This window comes from Melanostigma gelatinosum, assembly GCF_949748355.1.
Source record: "Melanostigma gelatinosum genome assembly, chromosome: 1".
Classification (NCBI taxonomy): Eukaryota; Metazoa; Chordata; class Actinopteri; order Perciformes; family Zoarcidae; genus Melanostigma; species Melanostigma gelatinosum.
The window spans coordinates 4,981,169-5,004,739 of record NC_136634.1 but is presented as its reverse complement, the minus strand read 5'-3'; the positions used below and the strand labels follow the sequence as shown (position 1 = coordinate 5,004,739).

Here is a 23,571-nt window from a genome sequence, read left to right as displayed (position 1 = left end):
GACTTTCAATTTAGTCAATTCAAACTATAAAGAAAAACTGAAACTGTTGATACGTTATACCTTCAATTATTTTAATGAATTTATAGTTGTTCTTTTTAAATATTCAACAAGAGCCTTTCATGAACAAGTTGAACTCTGTTCCTCACTTTGTCTTAAGTGTAAATGGACACACACACATACACACACATACAAAAAAAACACGGTGACATGCGCACACACACAATCTCACAAGCAACCGTCAGGAATACACAATTTCACAACTAAATTCTCACTCGTATGCTGACGCACTCCTGTTAACACTTTCTGACTCACACACACACACACACACACACAGTGCAGTTATTAATAAGTCTTGTTCAAATTTTCCCCAAACATGTTTTCATCATTTATTTGCCTTTTTCCACCCCACTTGTATTTTTAGATACATAATATTTATGAACGCAAACATTTATCATTTATCATTTATTGGTCTGAATAACAAACTGAAGTTAACCTGCAATGTTTTACGAAACATCTACTTCAACAAACAGAATGAACACTTTTTTAGACGAGATAAAGGTTTTCCATTGAGGAATTTCATTGTGCTGAAATACACGTGCAGTGATTCAAACGCCACTCATTTTAATCATGTGATTATTTTTCTGTCTCAAGTTCCTCACAGAAACTTTTAAACTTTAAAAAGTCTGGATCACACAGTAACACATTAAAAAGAACATAAAACGATGTAAACATTTAAAAAATAAACATTAAAAAGTCATAATTAACCTCCACATTTTCAAACATCCACTTCACTTGAATGTTTTGTCCTCAGTCCGACTTGTTTTGAAGTGTTGAACCTTTTTCTGACATTCATTACGAGCTGGAAGTCTGAACATTGAAGAATGAAATGAATCGGTCACATTAATGTTTTATTTTGTGGCGGTTGCTCTGCGTGTGGCAGCAGTACATACATCTGACAAACTACACAGTCAGTCATATCTGCTGCTGCTGATACACTGAATATTTAACAACACATCTCTCCTCCCTCCTTCAAGTTATCTCTTGATTGTTTCAGGTTGACTTTCTCACTTCTTTACCCTCTTAGTTTCTCTGACGGTCCAGTCACCAGCGTCCAGATGAGAGGAGGTCTGAGTGGCCTGCAACATAAAGGCTGCGCTACCTTTTTGGTCGAGGTTGTTTCAAACTCAGGTCTTTTGTTAAATACTTTTATTTTTAGAGATACATTTATGTAACCGCCCCGTCCGGAAGAACAAAAGAGCGATTTTGACATTAAAACACTCAAACGAGAGATAAATGAAGGACACAGGATTAGAGTTACGTTATTCATCTATTTTCAACATTTAGAGTTTTGGTTTTACTCTGTGAATCGTGGAGCGAGTAAGTGAATTAAGGGAATATTTTACTTTAACTTGAAATGTACGCTGCTGTCAAACACACACTGGAGGTTAAACTGTCACTGTATTTGTGTGCGTGTGTGTTTTTGTCAGCTAATTGAGACACCTTTTTGCTTTATTTTTAAGACACATTAAGGTCACATGTACATTTTTACTTCAGAAGCACTTGAATGGGTAACTACAGTTTGCTCAACTGTTTATTTTGGGGTGTTTTAATCCTTTTATTCTCTTTCCTGAACATATGTTTGTTTTCTGTTTCATAGAACAACGAGGAAGCTGAAATTGATTATACAGACAAAATAAACAAAACAAAAATAACTATTGATCAGACTTTTGCTCAACAACAATCTTACTCCGTCTCAAACTGCGTCTGCATGTCCGGTCCTCCCGTCCTCCTCCCGAGCTGCAGCTGTGCGGTCGGCATTCTTTCTCCAACTCTCATTTTGAATGGCTGCGGCTAAATTGATACGGTAAACAATTTGAATGGACTGTCGTGTGTGTGTGTGTGTGTGTGTGTGTGTGTTTGAATGATACAGAGAGAGAGCCTGAATGTCGTTATGTGTGTTTAAGGGTTCATGCACTGATAATCTTCTGGATGTGTGTGTGTGGGGGTGCTTCTGTGCAGATATGGCCAGATGTGTTTTTCTTGCTTTTACAAACAATGTTTGTCCGTCTGTTACATCAACAGGGTTATTTTTGGACACACCTTACATCGCCGAGATGCTGCAGATTGATGGGAAGTCAAACGTGTACAGATAAAAAATACTCTCACGTGATTCTTAATTGGATGATGATAATTTCTCGTCTCTTTTTAATTGTCTCACCACCTTAAGTAGCAAGTCGATTCAGTTGATGTTCATATATAACTGGTGTTAAATTGAATGATTTTCTTCTTCCTAATGATTTTTTAAAGCTTTACAAATACTTTAATTTGAGAGAAAACTGTATTTTACTTGATACATTTTCAGAGTGGGTGCTACTGTGACTGTTTCACATTAAATGCTTCAAACTTGCCCAATTGTGTGAAAAATAAAGACCACTTAAAAATTGAATCTGTCAGCTAGAGACAAATCTTTGCCCCTACGGTCCGTATTTGAGGATTGAAGCTGCTGATTGATTTGATTGAATACTTTTAAATGAAATTGTTTTGATGCCAAAAAAATGTCATTTATCAGTGTCTCCCACATTATGTTTATTCAGTCATTCAACAGCAGCAGTTTCACCGTCATAAGTCACAAAATCTCTCTGAAGACATTTTTAGAAGTTTCTTTGACAAAGATCATGTCCAAACCTTCATCATCGCTACCAGAGAAGACTTTCACTGGCAGAGTCCTTACCTGCTGAACTAAATCAGTTTACATTAAAGGAAAACTTGCATTTGAATAATTTTAAGAGTGTACAAACAAAATAGATTTTTTAAAGTATTACAACTTTGAGAAAGTCAAATCTTTCTTCAACAAACATGAAAACAAAGAAAGGAAAAGTAAAACTCATCTAATAATACCACATTTAAAATATTATTTCACAACTGTTGTGAAAAAGAGGCCCACTGATCATCTTTATTTGATTATAATACTTTCTTATGCACCAAAAAAATATTGTTCTTCACAATAATCCTAAAAAGAAAAGAGTTAAAACCGCAGGTTAAGTCGAACAAAAGCTACAAATGCAGGTGAAATCAGATTCTCTGTGTTTTATTCTGACCTCCCTGATGTTTATTCAAACATGTATAAGTTATCCTTCAAGATGCAGGTCGGCCATTTTGTTGTGAGCACTCATTGGGTCTGCAGTCATGCGTGTGAGTTCTTCTGACGAGGAATAACTGAAGCATCGTGTCATCAGCGCAGACGTTTACGGCGTCTACATGTGTAGGAGTTTTCTTTAAGGCTAAACGGGTTCCTAAAGGCTTCCGTTCACGAGCAGTGCAGCCTCAGTGAAGCCTCCTCATGTCGGACATAAAATGGCTGAGTGTGCAGCTGAAGGCACAGAGCAGCACTCAGAGAGCTGGTGCTGAAGGGAGTTGATGTCAAACTCTTTTTACAATGAAAATGGATTTCTTTTTGGACAATTCTTGCAGCAAAAGAGGAGAATTAGACTGAGAGAATTATCCCACTTTGTTTTTGTAACATGTCATCTCTGTTGGCATTTCTTTTATCGAGGTAATGCAATTATGTTTAGCACATTCGACGACACGTAAACTCAGTGTGCTTTAAGGTAAAACTCACAGAGCAGCAAGGACCATGTATGCAGGCGAGTGAGATGAATGAAATACAAGAAAACGCTGAAGAACAAAAACACCAACCAATTTCAAAAATGTGGGACTAATGTAAGATAAATGAAATTAAAGTTTCATCAGAAAATTTCACAATTTGATGCTTAAAATCTGAATTTAATCAAAAAGTATGCGTATACAAGGAATTAGTGTTGGGGCAGACATCAAGAACCGCAAGATAAAGAAGAAGATGATTAGAAAGCTTGTGTGAGTGAGTGTGTGAGTGAGTGTGTGAGTGAGTGAGTGTGTGAGTGTGTGTGAGTGTGTGAGTGAGTGTGTGTGTGTGTGTGAGTATCTCAGCATGACGTTGCAGCACATGAAGAACCCGTCTTGCCATTAAAGGGGAACTGTGAGCCGTCTGTCCTGTGGACCGGAGGGGTTGAGAAAAGCAGGACACCAGCGGTTTGTGTACCGCCCCAAAAGCAGTCGTACCCCACTGACCTGCGCTCGCACAGACTGTTATTCTAATAATTACAGCCCCGACTCCATACATGTGTGAAATATTTGCTTCAGGATATGAAAAAAGCTCATTTCTCACTGTACTGCAGTACAGTATTGAACTTTTTCCACCTGTCATGTGTTTCTTCACAACATCTTAGTGTTGACGGGGTCAACGGGGTCATTTGTTGCACCCAGTTGTGTGTTAGTGTGCATGCATGCCACTAAAAAGGGTGTGATCTCCATGTTTTCTCCTGAATCTCTCTTTATTTTTTTTGTCTTTGTAGGACTTAAAAGATGATTGTGAGAGGAAAGAGAGTGGGAACTAACACAGCCGATGAAGCAGAAAGGAACAATGAAGGACCGGCGGGGAGGGAGGAGGCAGCGGGACGGGCGGCAAGAGAGCTTGGATCAAAGGACACCCTGTAGGACCAACCGGTTTGAGTGGGACACACCCGGCCCCCCCGGAAGCTGAATCATTTCAGATGAAAACAAAATGGTATGCATACAGAACATTTCTAAACTTTTTTTACTGCGAAATCAAGAACTTACTGTGTGTGAAAACAAGAACGCAAAAGGTAGAATAGAATTGACTTTAAATTGAAAATTTTAAAAAATAGACTTTAACTTAAATTGGGGCTAATATGCTGTATTGATCTTCATAAAATCGGTGTCTGCAGGGGGGACAGAAAAAGTAGAATAGATGGGAAAGACAAACGGAAAGGTGGAGCAAAGAAAAGGGAAGGACGGGTCAAGTTACAACAAGTAGAGTTCAGAGGCAAATGAATCGTTTCAGATGTTCAAGCTGGTGTCCTTGAATGCAGAAAGTGTTTGCTCCAGCTGGGCTTAAAAGCACACCTGCTCGTACCCGTTTTAAAAAGAAAAAAACACCATTCAACCATTCAGCTGCAACTCGAAAGCAGCCGAATAAGTGAGTTTTATGAATCGCCACGGCCACAAATTAAACGATGCAAGTTGATTCCCATTTCAGTTATAGAGTGTTTTAGGAAGAGGAGCGTCGGGTGCAAACAGCACACCTGACGTGACAGTAGATGACAATAATGGCAGATTCTGGGGCAGTGTTTGACATTTTTACCACAGAAATAGCTGGATCCAGAGATTTTGTCAGATCATAATATAGTGGGTGTATATATATTATCACATCAGGCCGCAGGAAACCATTAGAGGACCTTCAGGGTACTCTCCCTAACCCGAGATGGGGAATAGTTTTGTTTCCGAAACATTAAATCTGAGGTCTGTTTTCCTGAGCAACAACTAAGGCTTTGTCCTGGGGTTCCTGCATCTCTGTTGTGGCGTTAGCACGTAGAAACCAACAGAAAGACCGAGTTCTTACAGACGTAAACAATGTAAACGTCAGCTTTGTAAATCCTCACCCTCAATCTTAATTATTATCCCCTAAAAATATGTTAATGTGTCTCAACAAGAGTTTGTCTGATTGGGTTATTTTGAGTCAGTCCCAGTCAGGATTAAATCTGCTGATCGCTTACACTCAGGTGGCACTTTATTCGGTACATCTCGCTAAAAATGAAGCCGTCGAATTCAAAAGTCCTGCAATAAATCTGATCCTCACGAAGGTTATGATGTTTGTGTTTAAACTGTTTTAAACATTTAACTTCAGCCTTTTCATTGTGATGCTGTTGAATTGTATTGCGTTATACAGAGACGCGTTTCCGATACTTAGCCTACCATCATCAATACAAACGGGGTGGACAAAATAATAGAAACACCTGCCAGTATCTCAAACTGTTTAAAAAAAGCTTAACATCATAACCTTCATGGAGGTAAGGTGTATTGTAGGTCTGCGTTCATTTTAGCCAAACAAACTGGTGGCTGAGTGTATATTGAGTACATTTTAAAGTGATTATTCTGACAGCAAAGAAAGTCGAATATTCATTCCCCTGCCCCTCCATGTTCATTCAGTCATTCACAAGTCATTCAGTCACAAGAGTGTTACTGACTGTCTCTGTGAATGCTTGAGTGTGTGTGTGTGTGTGAGAGAGAGTGTGAGTATGTCGGTCTGATTCTGTTTTTGAGCATCTATGCATATGTGAAATATTGGTGTGTTTGTTCGAGGGGTTTGGTTTGGTGTTCATTTTATTAAGTCTGAAACATGAATGTAGATGCATTTAAAGACTTGCAGGGTAAGTGCTGAGTGTGTGACACACGCACACACACATACGTACATACACACGTGATTCCTGTGAGTTGCATTTGGATAAAGTATGAATTAAATTGGTATTAAAAATCTTTGTAAAAGTAAAGAAATTCACAGAAACTGACGCACGCACGTCTGCCAAGAGTCACACACACTTATAACGGCTGGAAATGTGTGTCCTATTTATCATCCTTAATAGGTCAAATTGAGAGCCAATTATTTCAACATAACTACATATTAAAACATACATCAAATTATTGTATTTTAAGATATTATATTTGATGAATTGTGTTATACTATGTGTAATGTCTAGTTTTAATTCTAACATACAAAACTGAGACGCTTAAATGTAAAACCTATTTATGATGAAAACACTTACCCTGCATGCTTATTGACCAATGCAGAATATCCCCCAATCATTATATTTCAAGTAATTCATCATGTTCATTTCAACGTGGATTTAGATTTATATTTGAGATGATTTTGATGAATTTACAGTTTGTGTAATTTGAATGTTTGTTTTTTTATGTGTGTGTGTGTGTGTGTGTGTGTGTGTGTGTGTGTGTGTGTGTGTGTGTGTGTGTTGGACTTAAACATACATCCTGATCCCTTTTCATTTTTCAAAATGAAGGCAAGACTTTGATCTGAGACATGAAGAAAAGTAAAATGTTGAAGTCTTGGTCTGTTTAATTCTTTAATTTGTGAGAGTGTGAGTGTGTGTGTGTGTGTGTGTGTGTGTGTTTGCCCTTCTGTTTCTACAGTAGCGTATTATTAGAGTGTGTGTTTTCCCTTGCGAGTGTGTGCGTGTCATAGCAGGTTCACTTTATGGCGACACGGTGAGTGTTGTGCGTTTGTAATGTCTCTTTCTGTTTCTTGCAGGATGAACAGGTGAAAAGGACGACGTGACAGCACTCACTGAGGTAAAACTGGACGAATATGTTTCATGTTTTATGTCACACAGAAATGAATCACAGCAAACAACATACACTTTGTCAGACAGCATGCATACACACACACTTAATTACTGAAAAACTGTAAAATATTATTTGATGGGAAACCACAGCTGATGTGAAAATATATACATTGAGACTTGTTAGAGATCCACTGAAGGACCGATCTTTTGAATTCCAACACATACGGACATTACTCAGCTCCCAGTTTATTAAAATGTATTTTGAAGCTGCCATTGTGTTAAAATTGAGTTTTTAAGGCTGAAAATGTGACAAATAAAAACACATATTTTGCTGGAATTGTGTCAAATCGACTTGATATTTGCTTTCATGCCTCAGTCATTTCTGAGCTGCTAGACATGAAAATATGAAATAAGAGGTTCAAATGGACTGTTTTTTTTAACAGCACTGCTCTGTTTTTTTCCAGTTCTCTGTATCCTCAGATGCAGCTGCTGAAATGTCGCTGTGGTCATCAGATGAAACAGGACTATAGGTATGTATGAAAAAGAAATGTAACGTTGAAAGCATCTGTATAATATTGTTGAGGAGATGCACTGAAGCGGTGTTGCTTGTCAGATACTTTAAAGGCTTTGAATATGACTCACTGGGCAGAAATGTGTGCACGGAGCTGTCGTTGTTTAGAGTTAAGTTAAGAGTACTGTGGCATTATTTGGTGGTTTACTGTATGACTACTACCTTTTCGTGTTGATGTTGCCACTATCACAGTTTTTGTAACAGTAAAAAATGAATTGTGTGTTGCGTGAGTGTGGCTTCTATTGAAAAGTTATCTTTAAGCTGTTACAAGCACGTGGTGTCACAGTAAACTGTGAATATCATCAGTTAAACGGGTCACTGTAGGGTGGACAGTTGTGTGTGAACGACAGGACAGGGGGGGTGTGCTGGTCTCTCACGTGTGTGTTTGACTCCTGTGCAAATGTGTAAAACTCCATGTGCCGGGCAGAAGTCGGCCATTTCAATTTGAGAAGTGTGCGTTTTGTGTGGTTTTGTGTGCGTCGCTGTCCACCTCTGCGGTGCTGAAATGTGTGTTTCAGCACTGCAGTGGTAGACAGCGACACACAAAAGGCAGATAATTAAAACTAGTTAGTTTGCTGTCCTGTAAACTCTGGAAATACCTGTGTTTAAACTACAATATTGCCAACAAAACGTCAGCGTGTATTAACGTAATTTATATTAATATACATATATATATATAACAAATCTGATGATAGTTGGGGTGTTTTTTTAATTAATTCATTTTTATCAGTTTGATCAATTATCTGTAGAGAGGAAACATGAGTCCGAAACGCTGTGCTGGTGTGACTCTTTTTATATCTTTAAATTGTTGGTGCTCAGCTAAAAAAATCTTTGCTTAATGATTAGTAGAATTAAAGAAATATAAGATATCATTTTGGATTAATGTGTGGACAGAGAAGATGCCACGGACGCTATTGGGTGGAGTAACTGATAGTCGCAGTGTCAAAGTGGACTGTTTTGCGTGTGTGTGTGTGTGTGTGTTTGTGTGTGTGTGTGTGTGTGTGTGTGTGTGTGTGTGTGTGTGTGTGTGTGTGTAAACATGGGGTTAGTGTTGACTCTGACAAGGTGAGAGAAACAGCGCGTGTGTGTTGAGAGGATGGGGTAGGGGGGCAGAAAGTTCGATGGGAGAAAGGCTTTGTGTTGCAGGATTTAAGAGAGGTGGTGTGTGTGTGCTTGGGACTATCGATACTAGGAGGGGTAAATAAAGCAAAAAAAAACCTGAAAGAGAAAAGTAGAGGCTGGAGTTTGTTGTATCGTTGTGGCATAAAATTAAATAAATGGACAGAAAAGTATTCTTTATTTGTTTTGCCTGCAGTACTTGATTTGAAAGATCCCTTACAAAATGCAACATTGTGTCAGAGGCGGTGGACCCGCTGAAATACACTTTCTCTGTGATGTGCTTTGCATGTTTAAAGTCGTGCAGATTACACAGACACGTGCAGATTTTCACAGGGAATTGTAAAGCACTTAATCCGCATGTTCTCTTGTTTTCAGCTGTGAGGACACGACCGAGACATGAAGGTCTACTCTCAAAACGTCCGAAGTGTGTGCGTGTGTGTGTGTGCGTGTGTGTTTAAAGCCATCAGTTTAAAGCCACTCTCTTTCAGACATTTTGATAGCTGTGTTACACAACACTCATATTATGTATGTGCTGTTTTTTAATAGGAAACGTGTTGGCAAATATTTGTATGTAAAATATATTAGAGCCTCCAAGTTGATACACGTTTACTAAATTGGACATTAATGTATAATATGTATTGTGCAACTATGCCAGAATGTATAAGTATTTTTTTTTGTGACATATGACATTTTTGTAAATATATATTTTTACTCTGCAGACTGCGAATTGATATTGTTACACAACTTGCTGCGCCTTCCTCTCGCTGTCACGTTGACTTCGATCCCTCCACTTGTGTCAAAGAATGCAAACAGCTGCACGACGGCCGTCGGCGCGTGGACACATTTGTATACTCTTGTCCCTCTGCTGAGTACATGGCAGGCTTTGCTTTGTGCCACAGAGCATCCGTGTGTCCGAATTTTATGTTTATTTTCTGTGTGCGTGTGTGTGTGTGTGAGAGAGACTGATAAGAGAGGGAGACATGGAGTATGGCGGCAGAGGAGGGGGTGAGTTGGAGACCTAAAAGAAAAAGAAGTGCTGTTGCAAATCGCCTTTCTGGGTCGGAGTGCGGAACAGAGGGCTCGTACTGCTGAGGAGAAAAGTCGTGACAGCCGGTTGTGCTGAAACATCCAGCGTTCATGTACATGCAGATGTTAAAACGTTGATTAAAGCGATGGAAAAAAATCCCATGCCTGTCTGACTGTTTATGTAACACACACACATCATATTTCATCTCCTCTTCGGATGGGGGATACTCTCGCGAGAGTAAAAAAAAAGAAAATAAGCGAAAGTTGGACTGGGGATTGTAGTTTTTCCTGTTTGGGGAGCCTGCACCTGCCTATGTTGCAACAGAGGTGAGTGTGGAAGTAGTTATGTGACGAAACACGGGCGGATATGTGCGCTAAGATGCCTCACTGAACCTGCTTTCACATTTGTTTCGTGGTTATCAGCAGTATGATGCAGGCGGAATACCTAAAATAGACGAGTGACTCATGTCTAGGTGGGAGCAAGCTGACCTCACAGACTGGCACCACTTTAGCCAATAAACTGCCTCCCAGTGCCCTCCGAGGGGCGGGAGAAGCAGCACATATTTCACCAATGAGAGCATCCTTTCATTCATAAAGTGGTGTGGGCAGTTTTTTATTTTTTCCGAAAGCGTGGGTTTGGAGGGTTTCATAATCCTGACTGAAACCGAAAAAAACCTGTTCCGGTGAGAGCCAATGGCAGACTCCGGATGGGAGCTGCCGTAATGTTTGCCCAATCGCTCCTCGTCCCGGTCTCCCTTTGACCCACCCTGCTTCATAGAGAAAATCGAATGAATGGGAGAAGCTCTGGGCGATGATCGACGCGCAAATGCATCCAACCAGCGGCGCGGATCAACTGAGGGACGTCTACTGCAGCCAGTGAGGAGCAGAGGAGGGCGGGGCGGAGTAAGGGGGGTGGGCGGTGCACTTTAAATCAGGCTAGACAAGTGTTGGGGGAGTTGGGGGAGTGTGCGCGCGTGTGTGATGCTACAACCTCCTTATAAAGGGACTCTCTCTCACGTTGTGGCTTGGAAATTAGAGCACATTCCCTAAAATTGAGGTCGCCACATACACACACACTCACAGTTTCGCACACGCCGAGTCGCCGAGAGCCGCAACCATGAACTGGATGAACGTTGAGGAGACGCTCCGCAGGGCCGAGGCGCCTCTCTTCTGGGTCGGCGCGTTCACCGTGGCCTCCCTGGCGCTGTGGCTGCTCTACAGGCTGCTCTCGGGCTTTAGGATCTGGGTCTTGGGAAACGGGCAGCTTCTCTCTCCGAAGCTGGGCAAATGGGCAGGTGAGTTCGGGTTCACATCAGCTTTCACGCCACCTACATCACGGTCACGAAGAGGGCAGCTCACAAAGTAGGCAGGTGGACTCGACGTGCAAACACCAGAACGAGTTTTTAAAAATGTATTTTAGCTCAAACTTCACTTTGGCACAAAGGAGAGCTGCATTCTGATGCGGTTTTCTGTGTGTGGCTCAATTCAAGGGGAGGTTGATGTTGCGTAACAAACGCAGGTAAGCAGCTGATTGACTGGCAAGATAATGGTCCTTATTAGCTCAATTGTTTTGTTTTTTTCTTCTTCTCCCCTCCCCAGTCAAACGCAGCACCGTCTGCTGTGAGGGGCTCCAGTCAGCGTTTTCACCCACATTTTGGAAGCAGGGGGGTGTGTATGTAGGGGGGGGGGGGATACCCCACACTGGTGAGCCAGGAGCCAAATTGCGCAGGCTATGCGCACTTTTCAGGGAGCTGTGTTATGTGGGTGAGCTCTCTCTCAGCCAGCGCACTACTGAACCACATTAGCCCATCCGCAGGATGTAGGACAAACCCATATGTCCAGTTAAAACGTGACCTACATCTAGATCCTTTTTTATAGCCTTTGACTTCTTAAAATATGTCACATTGGGGTTGTTTGTCCCACACATTGACACTTGTGTTGATACTGCTGGTGTTTTTTGTTACTTTGTATATATTTTTGATCAGGCGGTGTTTTGTCACGCTTCTGCTTGTGTCGCCGGTTTCTTGTCCCATTCCGTTTGCCCTCCACGTTAGATGAGATGAAAGCCTCTTTCATTGGATTTCACTTTATAATGTACTTTTCTAACGTGATTGGACACATTGAGAGCGAGTTCGCAGTCAAATTAAAGTCTATTTTGGTTTGGTAGAGTGGTCTCTTAGGAATCGCCCTGCCATGGCTTGACCCACTTCTCCAGTCTCCTGTTTGGTGGAGACTGCTGCGTCTGGAGCCTCTTGCTGCGCAATTTTACCAAGCGCTCCCCTTCGCATCGGGGATAGGTTGATAATCTCCCTCTTAACACCCACTAAACCAGGCGGCACGGATGATTTGAATGCTTGTTGGTGTCTCTTTTTCTTGTAATATCCCAGATGTTTATCTGCACCGTGACGTATTTTGCCTTCAAATCGTCGTTTTTCTAATGAATGGAGCGTTTACTTGATGCCCTGTGCGCCATAAGAGGCTCTGGAACGCCTGACGCAAAGGTAGGGTGCCTTAAGGAATGACTAATGTACGTGTCTTTGTGATCCTGCTGGAATATGCGGAGGAATGCTGGTGCACACCGATGAGTCATGCGCTTGTTTATCGCTTCGTCATCCATTGGTCATGTAGAAATTGTGATATCATCCCCCCTCCCACCTCCTGCACCCCCAGTATCTTGTCAGATGTAGCTCTAACTTAGCACTTTTGGTAACCAGAAATTATTTCTAGTAATTGTTTTTGTGCAGGAAAGAACATTTCTGAGTTGTTGTTTTTAAAGTACAGTCTAATATCATCCATGTGATTCTGTAGAACTGAGTTTTAAGAGTGCAGGAAATGGTCCAGTCTAAACTATCAGTTTTAGAAAGGATTCTTACTTAACTGATCTGAAGGTTCATGAAAACTAACTTTTCCACACTGATCACATTCATGTCATCATGCCTTTTTTGATTTTCTTTGTCAACTTTCATAACACTCCCTGAAACCAGTTCTTGGAACCAGTCTGTCATGCCAACGGTTGCAGCCATGGCAGGAAGTGAGCAGGTGGAGGAGGGGAGATGTTTGCTTGGGATGAGGTGTCCTCAGCTGGTTGTACCAGATGTGCAGGTCTGACTTGCTCAGGCAATGGTGTGATTTAAGACACGTCAAGTAGTGCAACTCCGTGTCCCCGCCTTTTCACTGAAAGACGGAGGCACATGTTGCAACAAGTTAAACGGCCTCTAACCATTGAATAGTGCCGGTATTGTGCTTTAGTTGAATGCCCAGGGTGTATATGTGAAACTGCACTGGCAGGAGTTTCAGTCTGTGACGTATTTGCTTCCACATCCCTTCTGAATCCACTCTTTCTTGCTGTGCAGTTACACAGTAAATCCTCATTTGCCTCTTTTTTCCCTTTTTAAGGAATTTTGCTTCAAAAACATTCTGTCATTTTAAACAAATACTTTTGTAGTTGGACTAAGAAATAAGCCACTGGTTTGGTATCTTTACATTTCTGACTTCATGTGATAATAAAAGAGGATATAGTCGAACAAGTTATTACTCTCCCTCCTAAAAAAACATATTTTTCACTCAGAAGGACGTTTTTTAGAAAAATGTCCCACGCCTGGCCACTTCCTTTAGACATGTGCTTTTCTATGTGCACATGGCTGTTGTTGCAACACAGGAGACAACTGGTCAGACCGGTTTGAGTGTGTTGTAGGCATCGACTGTATATAAGAAGGGTTGCAGGGACTGAGGTCAAGTTTGCCTGGAAAGCAGTTTGCTCAGATAAGAGTTAAACCCTCCCCATTTTAATCCTTTTTAAAAAAAAATATTTGTTGAGAGTTTTTCGCGTAAACACTGCACATCTTTCTGTGCTAAAGCTCTGCAGCTCTCTCATGCAGAGCAGAGCAGGGATGTCACAGGAGTTCCTCTGCTGGTCTTCCCCTTAGTGGAGGAGACCCCTAGCGGCAGAGCAGGAGCATTGCAGCATGATGGAAGGCGGCTTCCCCAGCCTCTCTATATCCTGTCAGCCCAATCCATGCCTGCAGCTCCGTTTTTCGTGTTGGTTTAACCTTGAGTGGAGGAATGGTAATTTTTATCATGGCACATTTTGTGTTTTCATTTCTTAGCAGATTTAGAAGAAGACCAACAGGTGCATCAGAGGAATGAGGGATTCCTGAATGTTGGGATATTTAGTTATTGTTTTGAAAGGTTATTTCTTAGCAGTTTTGTTTTTTTATGATGCGGTGTTCAACATGTATGCTTTTATTTCCAGTGGAGCAGCTGGAATACTGTAATGTGAAGTGGTGCCCAGTTTTCTCCTCTCGCTCCAGTCTTACCCCCCAGCATCTCGTATTATATAACGGAGCCGGTGTCTGCTCTGTTGTGAGAGTGTAAAACTCCATTACAGGGAAGTAAATTAGACCAAAGGGAGCTTTTTGCAAGGTTGGGGGGGGGGGGGACATGAGTCTTAGAAGTGCCCCCTCCCTTTTGAAATCAGAGTTTATTGAGAAAATGGTCCTATTATGTAAGAAGGATGCAGCCATTCATCAGTACAGCACAAGAGTGACAGACTTGGGTCAGCACTTGAAAGATATTTTAGTTTGAGGTTCCATTTGACTCCAGGAGTGAACATTAGGGGCGTGCAAGGTTATGAACACGAACTGCAGGCGAATTAGAGTCACAGGGCGGCTTTTAGTTATGACAGAATACATTCTTGTGTATATTTTATGAATAGGCGTTAGGCTTCATTCATGGTATGGAAAATGAACACGTGAATGAAATCTATTCGTGTGTGTGTGCGTTTCAACTGAGGCAGGGTCTCCACTTCTTCATCCTTGTGAATGTGCTTCCCCCTAGTGCTTTGAGAGAGTGTGTGGGCGAGCGAGAACACTGCTATTCATGTGATGAACACGCTCTGTGACACGTGCCGGAGCCAGGGATGCTGGGTAAAAAAAAAAAAAAAGGAGGAAAAAAATAAATCCTCTGCATCTCCCTCATTTCAAGCTCTTCTCTAGCCCCCCCCCCCCCCCCCCCCTCTCCCCTCCCTCACTCCACCTCACCCACCCAGCCTGTGTGTACGTGTTCCTCTATATCCTGCACTCTCGTTCAGGCTACAGAACCATCTTCCTCTGAGCGTGTTTTTCTCTCTAGTTTCACTCTCACATTCTCCATCCATCTCCATTTGTGTTCATTTTTTTTAGAATTAGAATACAAAGTCATCTATTTGCAATTTAGTTATTTGTGTTAGTATTAATACTGCAGTTTCACAAATGCTTCAATGTTTCTTATCAACATGATTCAAAGTTATTATAGTGGGTTTTCTGACCACTGCCGAGACTACATGAACATTTCTAGATATAACTTGTCAGTAACTTTCTTTAAACAAATGATTATTTAAATGCTCTCGTGCTGCAACTTTTCACCATTGAGCAATCTGCTGGCTATTGTCTCGATTAATCGTTCGGTCTATATGTCAGAAAATGCCCACAAGTAAGCCTGTATAACGTCCTAGAGCCCAAAGTGACGTCTTGAAATTGCTTGTGTGTCCAACAAACAGTCTAAAAACACAAAGATAATCACGTTTACTGTCAAATAAGAGGAAGAAAAGCAGCAAATACTCTCAATTGTAAAACAAGGTAATGTTTTGTGTGATTTATTGATTACCAAAATAATTGCTGACTCTCTGTCCATCAGCTATAGTTGACTAATCATCCCCGCTCTGAAATGATTCATTAAATTCTTTCCGTAAACATGCTATGATGAAGTAAACTGGTATTAGCGTGAGTTTCCTTAGTCAGAGAATTATTCCCACTTTTGGTCTTTTTAAGCCTTCTGCTGTTAGTTTGATTTAGACTTTGAACTCAACCCAAGTTTGCTGAAATCTCCTGCTGAACCACATTTTACACACTCCAAAACTAGGGCATCGAGTGCAATACTAAAGCTGCTCAGTCTCGTTCTCCAAACACACGACCGGACTATTAGCATATTTGGAGTTAGTGGTATATTGTCTGTTAAGTGACACGTTTCTATGCCGGTTTCATTCCAACATGCCAGAAAGGCATGTTCGTTCAGTTGTGTCTGATGAAATGTACTCGCAAGGTGTTTGCATCAGTCTTTTGTGAGAACCTGAGAAGAATGTATGACTTATGTTCTCATTGAAGTCATATTGTGTAACCTCCGTAGAAGCCACATCAACGTGTTTGTTGGATCCTCACACAGATGGGAAGGTTTAGGACCTGGGTTTTGATTTTAAGTTGGTCTTTTTTTTTTTTTTGCGACGGGAGTTTTGGTCAAACTCTGTTTGACTGTCTGGTTTTGACTGTCTGGTTTTGACTGTCTGGTTTTGACTGTCTGGTTATAGTTTTTGACGTGATTTGGCTGTAAGCTCATGAACCCTTGATGGATGAAATAGTATCCGTTCGTATGAACAGCGGCATAACAATCATGTACGTGTATTTGCTCCGTCATCATTGCATCATCACCTGATAAACTAGATAAAAGTCTATTTAAAAAAAAAAAAATACAAGCTACTCTTAAAGTATCTTTTCATTTTAAAGGCTATTCGCATCAATTTCTTTTCATCAATTTGTCTTGCATCACAAAATGGCCTTTTCAGTCATGCGGCAGTGACGGCCGAGTGTTTCCATACCTCCCACCAAAGACTCCAGCAGGTGATTTCACTGATTAACACTCCTTCAGTCAGAGAGGACGGACTAATGAAGTGAAATCACCTGCTGTCTGCTTCGTTTGAACTGAAACACAGTACAGTCTGTCCTTAATGCCCCCCCCCGGTCAAACAGCTAAAGTTTGTTTTCTGCACAGAAAGTCTCAATCCAAAAATTGTGGTGAAGGAAACCATTGATTTTTAAACGAGCCATGTGACTGGAGGAGAGAGGGGGGCAGGAGAATGTGACAATGTTTTGCTCTGTGCCCAAATATAGATGCTGCTTCTATCTTGGGCAGCTCTGAAGTACACGTTCTCTTTCTCCGTCTCTCACCCTCCCTCCCCCATGTCTCCCTCTCCTCCCCCGGCCCGATCAAGCTTTATTTTTGTCTACTTTTGTATCACCCATGTGACTTTCCTCCCCTGCTATTTAAAGCAGCCAGTGTCTGTGTGTTTTGAATGTCGAAGGTGGGCGGATGGAGTGTGTGTTTTTGGGTGAGGGTTGGAAGGGGGGGGGGGGTGCTGCTGTCTTTGGATCTTCTGCTGCATCCCTCCCTCCCTCCATCTTTCTTTTTTTTCTTCCTCTGAGGTGGGAGGGGCTGGTCGTTGATAGGCGAGTTTGGGGTGCGACAGATTATATAACGGCACGTAACGAGAGCGTACGGGGCAAACAAGGACCGCAGTCTGTCCTCACTGAGAATCTTAATTGGGGATTTGGTGTTGGTTTGGGCTCATTTTAGCTCTGTCTCGCTCTCTTTGCATAGGAAGTTTAATCCAAAATAAACCCAATCACCCTGTGGGTAACTGATAGTCCAAACCACGCCAGCATTCTCTACAACTAAATGCACTACATCCGCTTAGTTTACTCATCGGCACACCAGAATAATCAGGGAATTAAAAAGAAATCTGAATCTCTATGAAGATGATAACATGAGTTGCTCATCCTCACACACATGCCTTCTGTTGTGCATTCAACGTTGTGAAGAGTCTTTTGATTTCGATCACGTGTCGGTGGGTTTTTGTGGTCGCCCGGTTTAGTTAGTTTTTTTTCCCCCACTGCTCATGAGATCAGATCTTGTGTTTTTTGTTTAATTATCTCCCAGCCTGCAGTGCTCATCTGGGCTTTAGGTGGAGGGCTGAGGATGCAGCAGCCTGGTCGTCGTGGTGATGCTGATGGTGGTGGGGGATCTTGTTGGTATTCAGGTGCTGCGGCAGGCAGCTCCCAGACGAGGCAGTGCAGGCGCGCTGCTATTTTTACTCCTCCTGCTGCTTTTTTTAGACCCTCGGAATAGTGAGCAGGCAGCGGCAGGGGCTGCTCCACTGCTGAGGAGGGAGGGAGGGAGGGAGGGAGACAGAGAAGGCTGGGGGATGTCAATACCTCTGGACGTGATGTGCAGCACTGAGCACGGCGGAGCAAATGCGCCCCCGTCAGGCCACTTCGGAGCCAGCATGCTGGACCAGTAAGGCGTTGGGATGGCTGGAGGGGAAACTGGGAATGAGAGGCAGCAGTGTGCGCATGCCCCCCCCCCCCTCCTCCAGCACACGCATGAATACATTCATGGATTTACACGCGGCTCCTCCCCAGCCTCTCCCAAATCTCCATTTTTTTTTTCCCCTTTTCTTTCTGCATTGTACACATCACGCTCATACGTGGTTGCCCCGTCAACACACATTCAACCCTTTGTTGTCTGTGTGCGTGCGTCTTCTCCGAGCATCAGGAGCGCTGCTGTCAGTCACGTGCTCGCTTGCGTAGATCTTTTTTTCTTACATTACATCTGTGTGCGTGTGTGTGTGTCACAGATGTAATGCGTTGCTCACGTGAGGGGAATTAATTCCTGCTGGGAGCACTGGGGTGTTTGATGTACAAGCGAAACACAATGTCCAAAAATAGCATTGTACGGTTCTGTCACTGTGGAAAGAGTTGACTTTTTTTATTTCCCTCTCTGTCGTTTGTGCAGCGTAGATTCATGTTTGAAGGGTTGCCAGTTATTGGTGGAACAATTGGCATCTATTTTTATTTTGTTGTATTTCAGGCGTGGCTGATAAACCGGAATACTTGCTTTGTTCGTGTAATCGGTGCACTAATGGAAACTCAAAGTCAAAAAGAAAATGTCTTAAGACTCGAGAGGAACTCTGTGTCCTCACTGCACACTACCCCCGCCGTCACACACACACACACACACACACACACACACACACTTCTCTCACTCACTCCCTCGACAACGTTTATTGAGAAAATGGTACTATTAAATAATTAGTGGGAGGAGTGTAGTCATTCACAAGTACAGCACGAGGGTCTGGGGGGCTGTGGGGACTGGGCATTAGACCCGGGGGGGGGGGGGGGGCAAATGCAGATCTTAAATTCAAATAAAACAAGTAGACATCTGTCAAATAGTTTGCGTTTGAATGTTTCAAGTCACCTTATCATAAAAATGATTGTAGTTTACAATATTTTTTTGAGTTTGATTACAAACGTAATCGTGTGCCCTGACAGCATGCGACTGTTTTGCGAAAGGATTGATTTTAATGAGTGTAAAGGCCCGTTCTCAGGTTCTTAGTCGTTGTTTAGTGATGAGACAATCAAGTGATTAGTGAGACCAGAAGATAAGAGTTAAGACCGACCGGTTTCTTTTAAAATGCACGGCATGCGTAGCCTGAACTCAAGTCTGACACATTGCATGTGTTATTTACTGTTTAAACGGTCATGCCACACGTGTAACATATTCTTGCACGCCTCTCCTCTGTCAGGTTACAGGGTCAAAATGCCGCCGCTGTACGTGCATTTGACACATTCTCGCATGCAAGGTGCAACTCTCTGCACCTGAAACATGCGAGCAGGTGACGTCCCAGCGGCCTTTCTTTGGGGTAAATTTCTGTCCTATGTGACAGGAATGTGGCTCTTCTTGTTGTAGTTTTGTGTCTTTTTTTTTTTTCTAGTTCAGTTTCAGGTGACAGTCATTTCTTCCTCCTCGACGGTACCGTAAGGCATAGTTGGAGAAGCTATCCCTCATCAGTCAGTCCTCACTTGTTGGAACATGTCTCAGAAAAGGTTGTCTGGCTGTTGCCATCGAGCAACCTTGTGACTCCGGTCGCGTTGGCTTTTCATGATCTAAACGGTTTCATCATCCTCCTCTCAAAACTTGCATGACTGTCACCAGAGAGGAGGCAGATTTGTTTTTATTACAGTTCCTGGTGAGTTGACATTTTGTAAATATTAGGTTTGTATCAGCCATGATGAGTAATATGTCCATTGTTCTTCTGGTGTGTGTGTGTGCGTGCTATGGATTTGTGTAACCCTGTAAACGTAAAACAAATAAGCCTCATTCACTTATAGGTTAAATCAGGCAAAAGCAGATTTTATGCCGAGGTGGTTGTTGTCTCTATATCCCCCCCCCCCCCCCCCCCCCCCCCCCCAGCCATTTTACTTTGCAGCAAATGTAGCCTCTCCCTGCCTCGGTTTGCCCCCACCTGCATCTGCAGCGAGAGCCTGATTTGGTACAGCCCGCGCCCATTGAGGCTTTTCTGCCACGGAGCGTTTCATTCTTAACACGGGGAGGTTTAAAAATAACCAGGGATTCTGCTCCCTTTTTCACTTTGTGCTACTCTCGCTCTCAGTCCTCTTCTCTCGCTCACTCACTTGTTCTTCTCCCTCCTCCTCCTCCTCCCCTCCACCACCGCCATCTCTATTCTGTCTCTTTCTCCTTCACTCATTTGTTCTCTTGCTTCGCTCCAGTTCTATTTTTAGCCGCCCCTAGGATCCCTCCTCATCCCCCCCCTCACCCTCCCTACCCCACTTCACCCTCCTCTTCTCTGCTGCTCCATGTTCGTCATCACTCCCTCCTCTCTGCATCCCCTCTCATCTTGTCTTTTTCCTGTTCTCCAGCTCTTTGCCAGAGAATGTCCTCTACCTTGATTAATCTTTCATCAAGCCTTGCTGATAATATATTCATGATGCACGACTATGTGTGAGTGTATTTGTGAGTATCCCCGATCCCTCCTTATCACCCCCCCTTTTTTTTTTTTTTTTTTTGGTCTTGCGTCCATCTCACACACACACACACACACACTCCCTCTCTCCTTCCATCCATCCTCTGTCAGTCAAGAGGGAGCTGGGGGTTGATGGGCAGTGAATGTTTAAAAATAGCCCCGCTTGCTTGACAAGGTGAGGAGAACTCTGAGCAGAGGAAGAACATCAGCTCCCTCTCTCGGTCTCCGTCCCCCTACCATTTGGCCACTTTACCGTCCTATGAAATCTTTCCTCTTTTGCCAAACTGTTCTGGTCCTCTCTGCTTTCCCACCATTCTGCCTCGCTCCACCTTTTGTCTAAACTGCACATTGTCTTGATTTTAACCGTGCCAGTCAGATAACATCATATTGTTTTTGCATCGCAGGAGCTGCTCCCAGTGAGGTATCAGTGGGTGTTGAGGGCTTTGTGAATCATAAACTGTCTTTTATCTTTGTTGTGCTTCAATCTATACCATCTTATCTCCGCCTCTGTACAATCTCCGTTCCCTCTGTCTTTGCAGCTCAATCTGTGTGATTTGACTCCTATCCATATTATCTTGTGTTGTATTTGCAAAAACCACTTCCCTTTCGTGCGCACCATTTTAAAGAATGGACACCCTCATCGAAAACAAAACAATGCTGCGATTGTAGAGCTTCGAGAGTGGCTTTCCTTAATCGCAGGTGAATAGTGCTGCGAGGTGTGTCCGCCAATGGATTTGCTCCGCACTCGAGTCTTAAATGAACTCCATGTTCGGGCCCTGAGACGTTATGGTGACACCTGGAAGCAGTCAAACCTGATGTGAAGGCGTGTCGCATGCCTGTGAACAAAGGAGGGTCATGTTTGTGCGGTTTTTTTACATGACTTTTGTAAGATGTAAAGACGATAAGAGCCGGTGAAGATGGATGGTAGAGGTGTCAGAGTGATGCGTGACTTGCCAGTGAGACACTGCTGCCGTTGATGTAATGTGCCGTTTGACAAGGTTAAGAGGGCAGAGATTTAAAATACAAAGTGAAACTATTCATTCTCAAGGAACATGCGCCATTCTTTCTTTTAACTTTTGGGGACTTTTTTTAAGCGCACCTACTCCCTCATTCGTTGAACAGAAGTTGATTTGACTCCTGCCCCGGCTACATGGTGCAAGTGTCATGAAGAGAACCTATACTCACCACCTTTTTTTTTTCTTCTTCTCTTCTGTCTCTCCAGTTGTGACGGGAGCCACGGATGGAATCGGGAAATCTTATGCAGAGGAGGTGAGGCTCCTGGACCCTTATTTATTTCATCCACGGCGAAGCTGTGACTCATGCATACACACACACACACACCATATTCACTCATAGGCCACAGTAGGGGAGAGCTCTTACGGACCTATTAACGGGGAAGAGAGTCCTCTCTCGCACACGCACACACACCAACACTGGCTCGTCAACAAGAGCTCATACAGCTGTAACGAGCACACGTTGACGAGGGTCTACCCCGCCACGTCTTTGGCCCAAACTAGTGTGGGTGTGCTGGCTGGATAGTATAGTCATGTAGGGCCCTTTGACTCATACTGTTGCTGTTGGTGCTACAGTGGAGCTAACGGTAGGCCAACATTTTACCCAGTGTATTTAGTCATGCAGGGTTTTGTAGTCTGGTTTCATGCAGAAACGCGCCACTTGAATTCTGCTTTGCAAGTGATAAATCCACCTCTGTGCCCTAAACTGTGTCACACAAGCGGATTTGCTCACTGTGCACAGCAACATGCCCACAAAGGTCAACCTGGCTGAAGAAACCCGTGCTGATTTGAATCTTTGTGCATCCAAAGAGTTGGTCAGAATGGAAGATAAGTTGAGGGAAAAACGTTTTTCCCGTTGCGTCAACGTGCATACACAGAAATAGACAAACAAAGTAGAACAAAGGTAAACATAACAATAAACATTTAACAAATATGTACACGTGTGTGTGTGTGTGTGTGTGTGTGTAAAACACAATGAAATGGCATTAATAGTGGAGCTAATATATTGTATGAAAAAGAGACCGAAAATCTTGAACTTCAGTGCCCAGAAATCGCATCTTTTTCTGTCTTCTCTCGCTGCCATCTGCACCTGCCAGCACTGTGTGTGACATTGTCCTCAATATAATAGACGACGTGTAGATGATGGTCAAACTTGTACGTTCGTCAGTAACTGTTTACTTCTTTTCTAGCTGGCTCGTCGAGGATTTGCTGTGATGTTGATCAGTCGCTCGCAGGACAAGCTGGACGACGTGGCCAAGTCACTTGGTAAGTGTGTGTGTGTGTGTGTCTTCACAACATCATAGAAACCTGTTCGAGGGTAAGAGTGAGTGGGCTTATTCGGATGTGTATGGGCAGGCGGTGACCCCGTGAACTACAGGGTTTCCTAGGCCCAGATAAGAGGGCCCGATACCTTCTGCAGCAGGAGTTAGAAAAGAGAGAGAAAAGCACAAGTTTATTTGAGGTGTTTCACTCTGTGAAAGTGTTGCCACAAAGGCGTTTGCTTCCTTTTTCAAAAAACTTTACACAATCTCATTTTGTGAGTAGTTGCACTTTTCAGATTTATTCACTTTATTTCACTTTTGTGTTTTAATTTCGTCAAACATGTTTGATATCTTGCCTGATTTTTAAGAACCACCTGTTCATCCGAGGTATTTGTTGGAAACGAGCTTTCTTCATTCACGTCGGAAAATGAGCATCCTTATGAAGGAAAAAACCTCCTCTCTGGCCCATCTCCAGATTTGAACAAAGACTGAATGACCACCCCAAAGACCCCCCCCCCCCCCCCCGTTCAAAAGTGCCCTCTCCCTGACTCGCTCCTTTTCCGTCTGTCCCTGGCGTCTCCCACAGCGTAATTTCCCCTGTCGTGCTTAAAGTCCACAGAGGGGGCTTATGGGTAGTCACGGGATGCCGAACTCTGGCACTCCTCCCTCACATTAGTCTGACAAAACCGCCCTCCTTAGCATGTAGCCGGGCAGCCCACCCTGCCCCACCTATAATTTCATTGTAATCTCTTATGTA

At 42.9% G+C, this 23,571-nt stretch overlaps 1 protein-coding gene across 1 annotated transcript in view; it reads left to right on the top strand.

Moving 5' to 3' along the window:
* Positions 1–10,943: 10,943 nt before the first annotated feature.
* Positions 10,944–23,571, top strand: part of hsd17b12a (hydroxysteroid (17-beta) dehydrogenase 12a) — a 16,073-nt gene continuing 3,445 nt past the window's right edge. The window contains exons 1-4 of the mRNA XM_079276451.1: positions 10,944–11,204; positions 21,762–21,808; positions 22,743–22,818; positions 23,183–23,201. Coding sequence (XP_079132577.1) covers positions 11,027–11,204; positions 21,762–21,808; positions 22,743–22,818; positions 23,183–23,201 — 320 coding nt within the window. The 5' untranslated portion in view covers positions 10,944–11,026. The remainder of the gene's footprint in view (positions 11,205–21,761; positions 21,809–22,742; positions 22,819–23,182; positions 23,202–23,571) is intronic.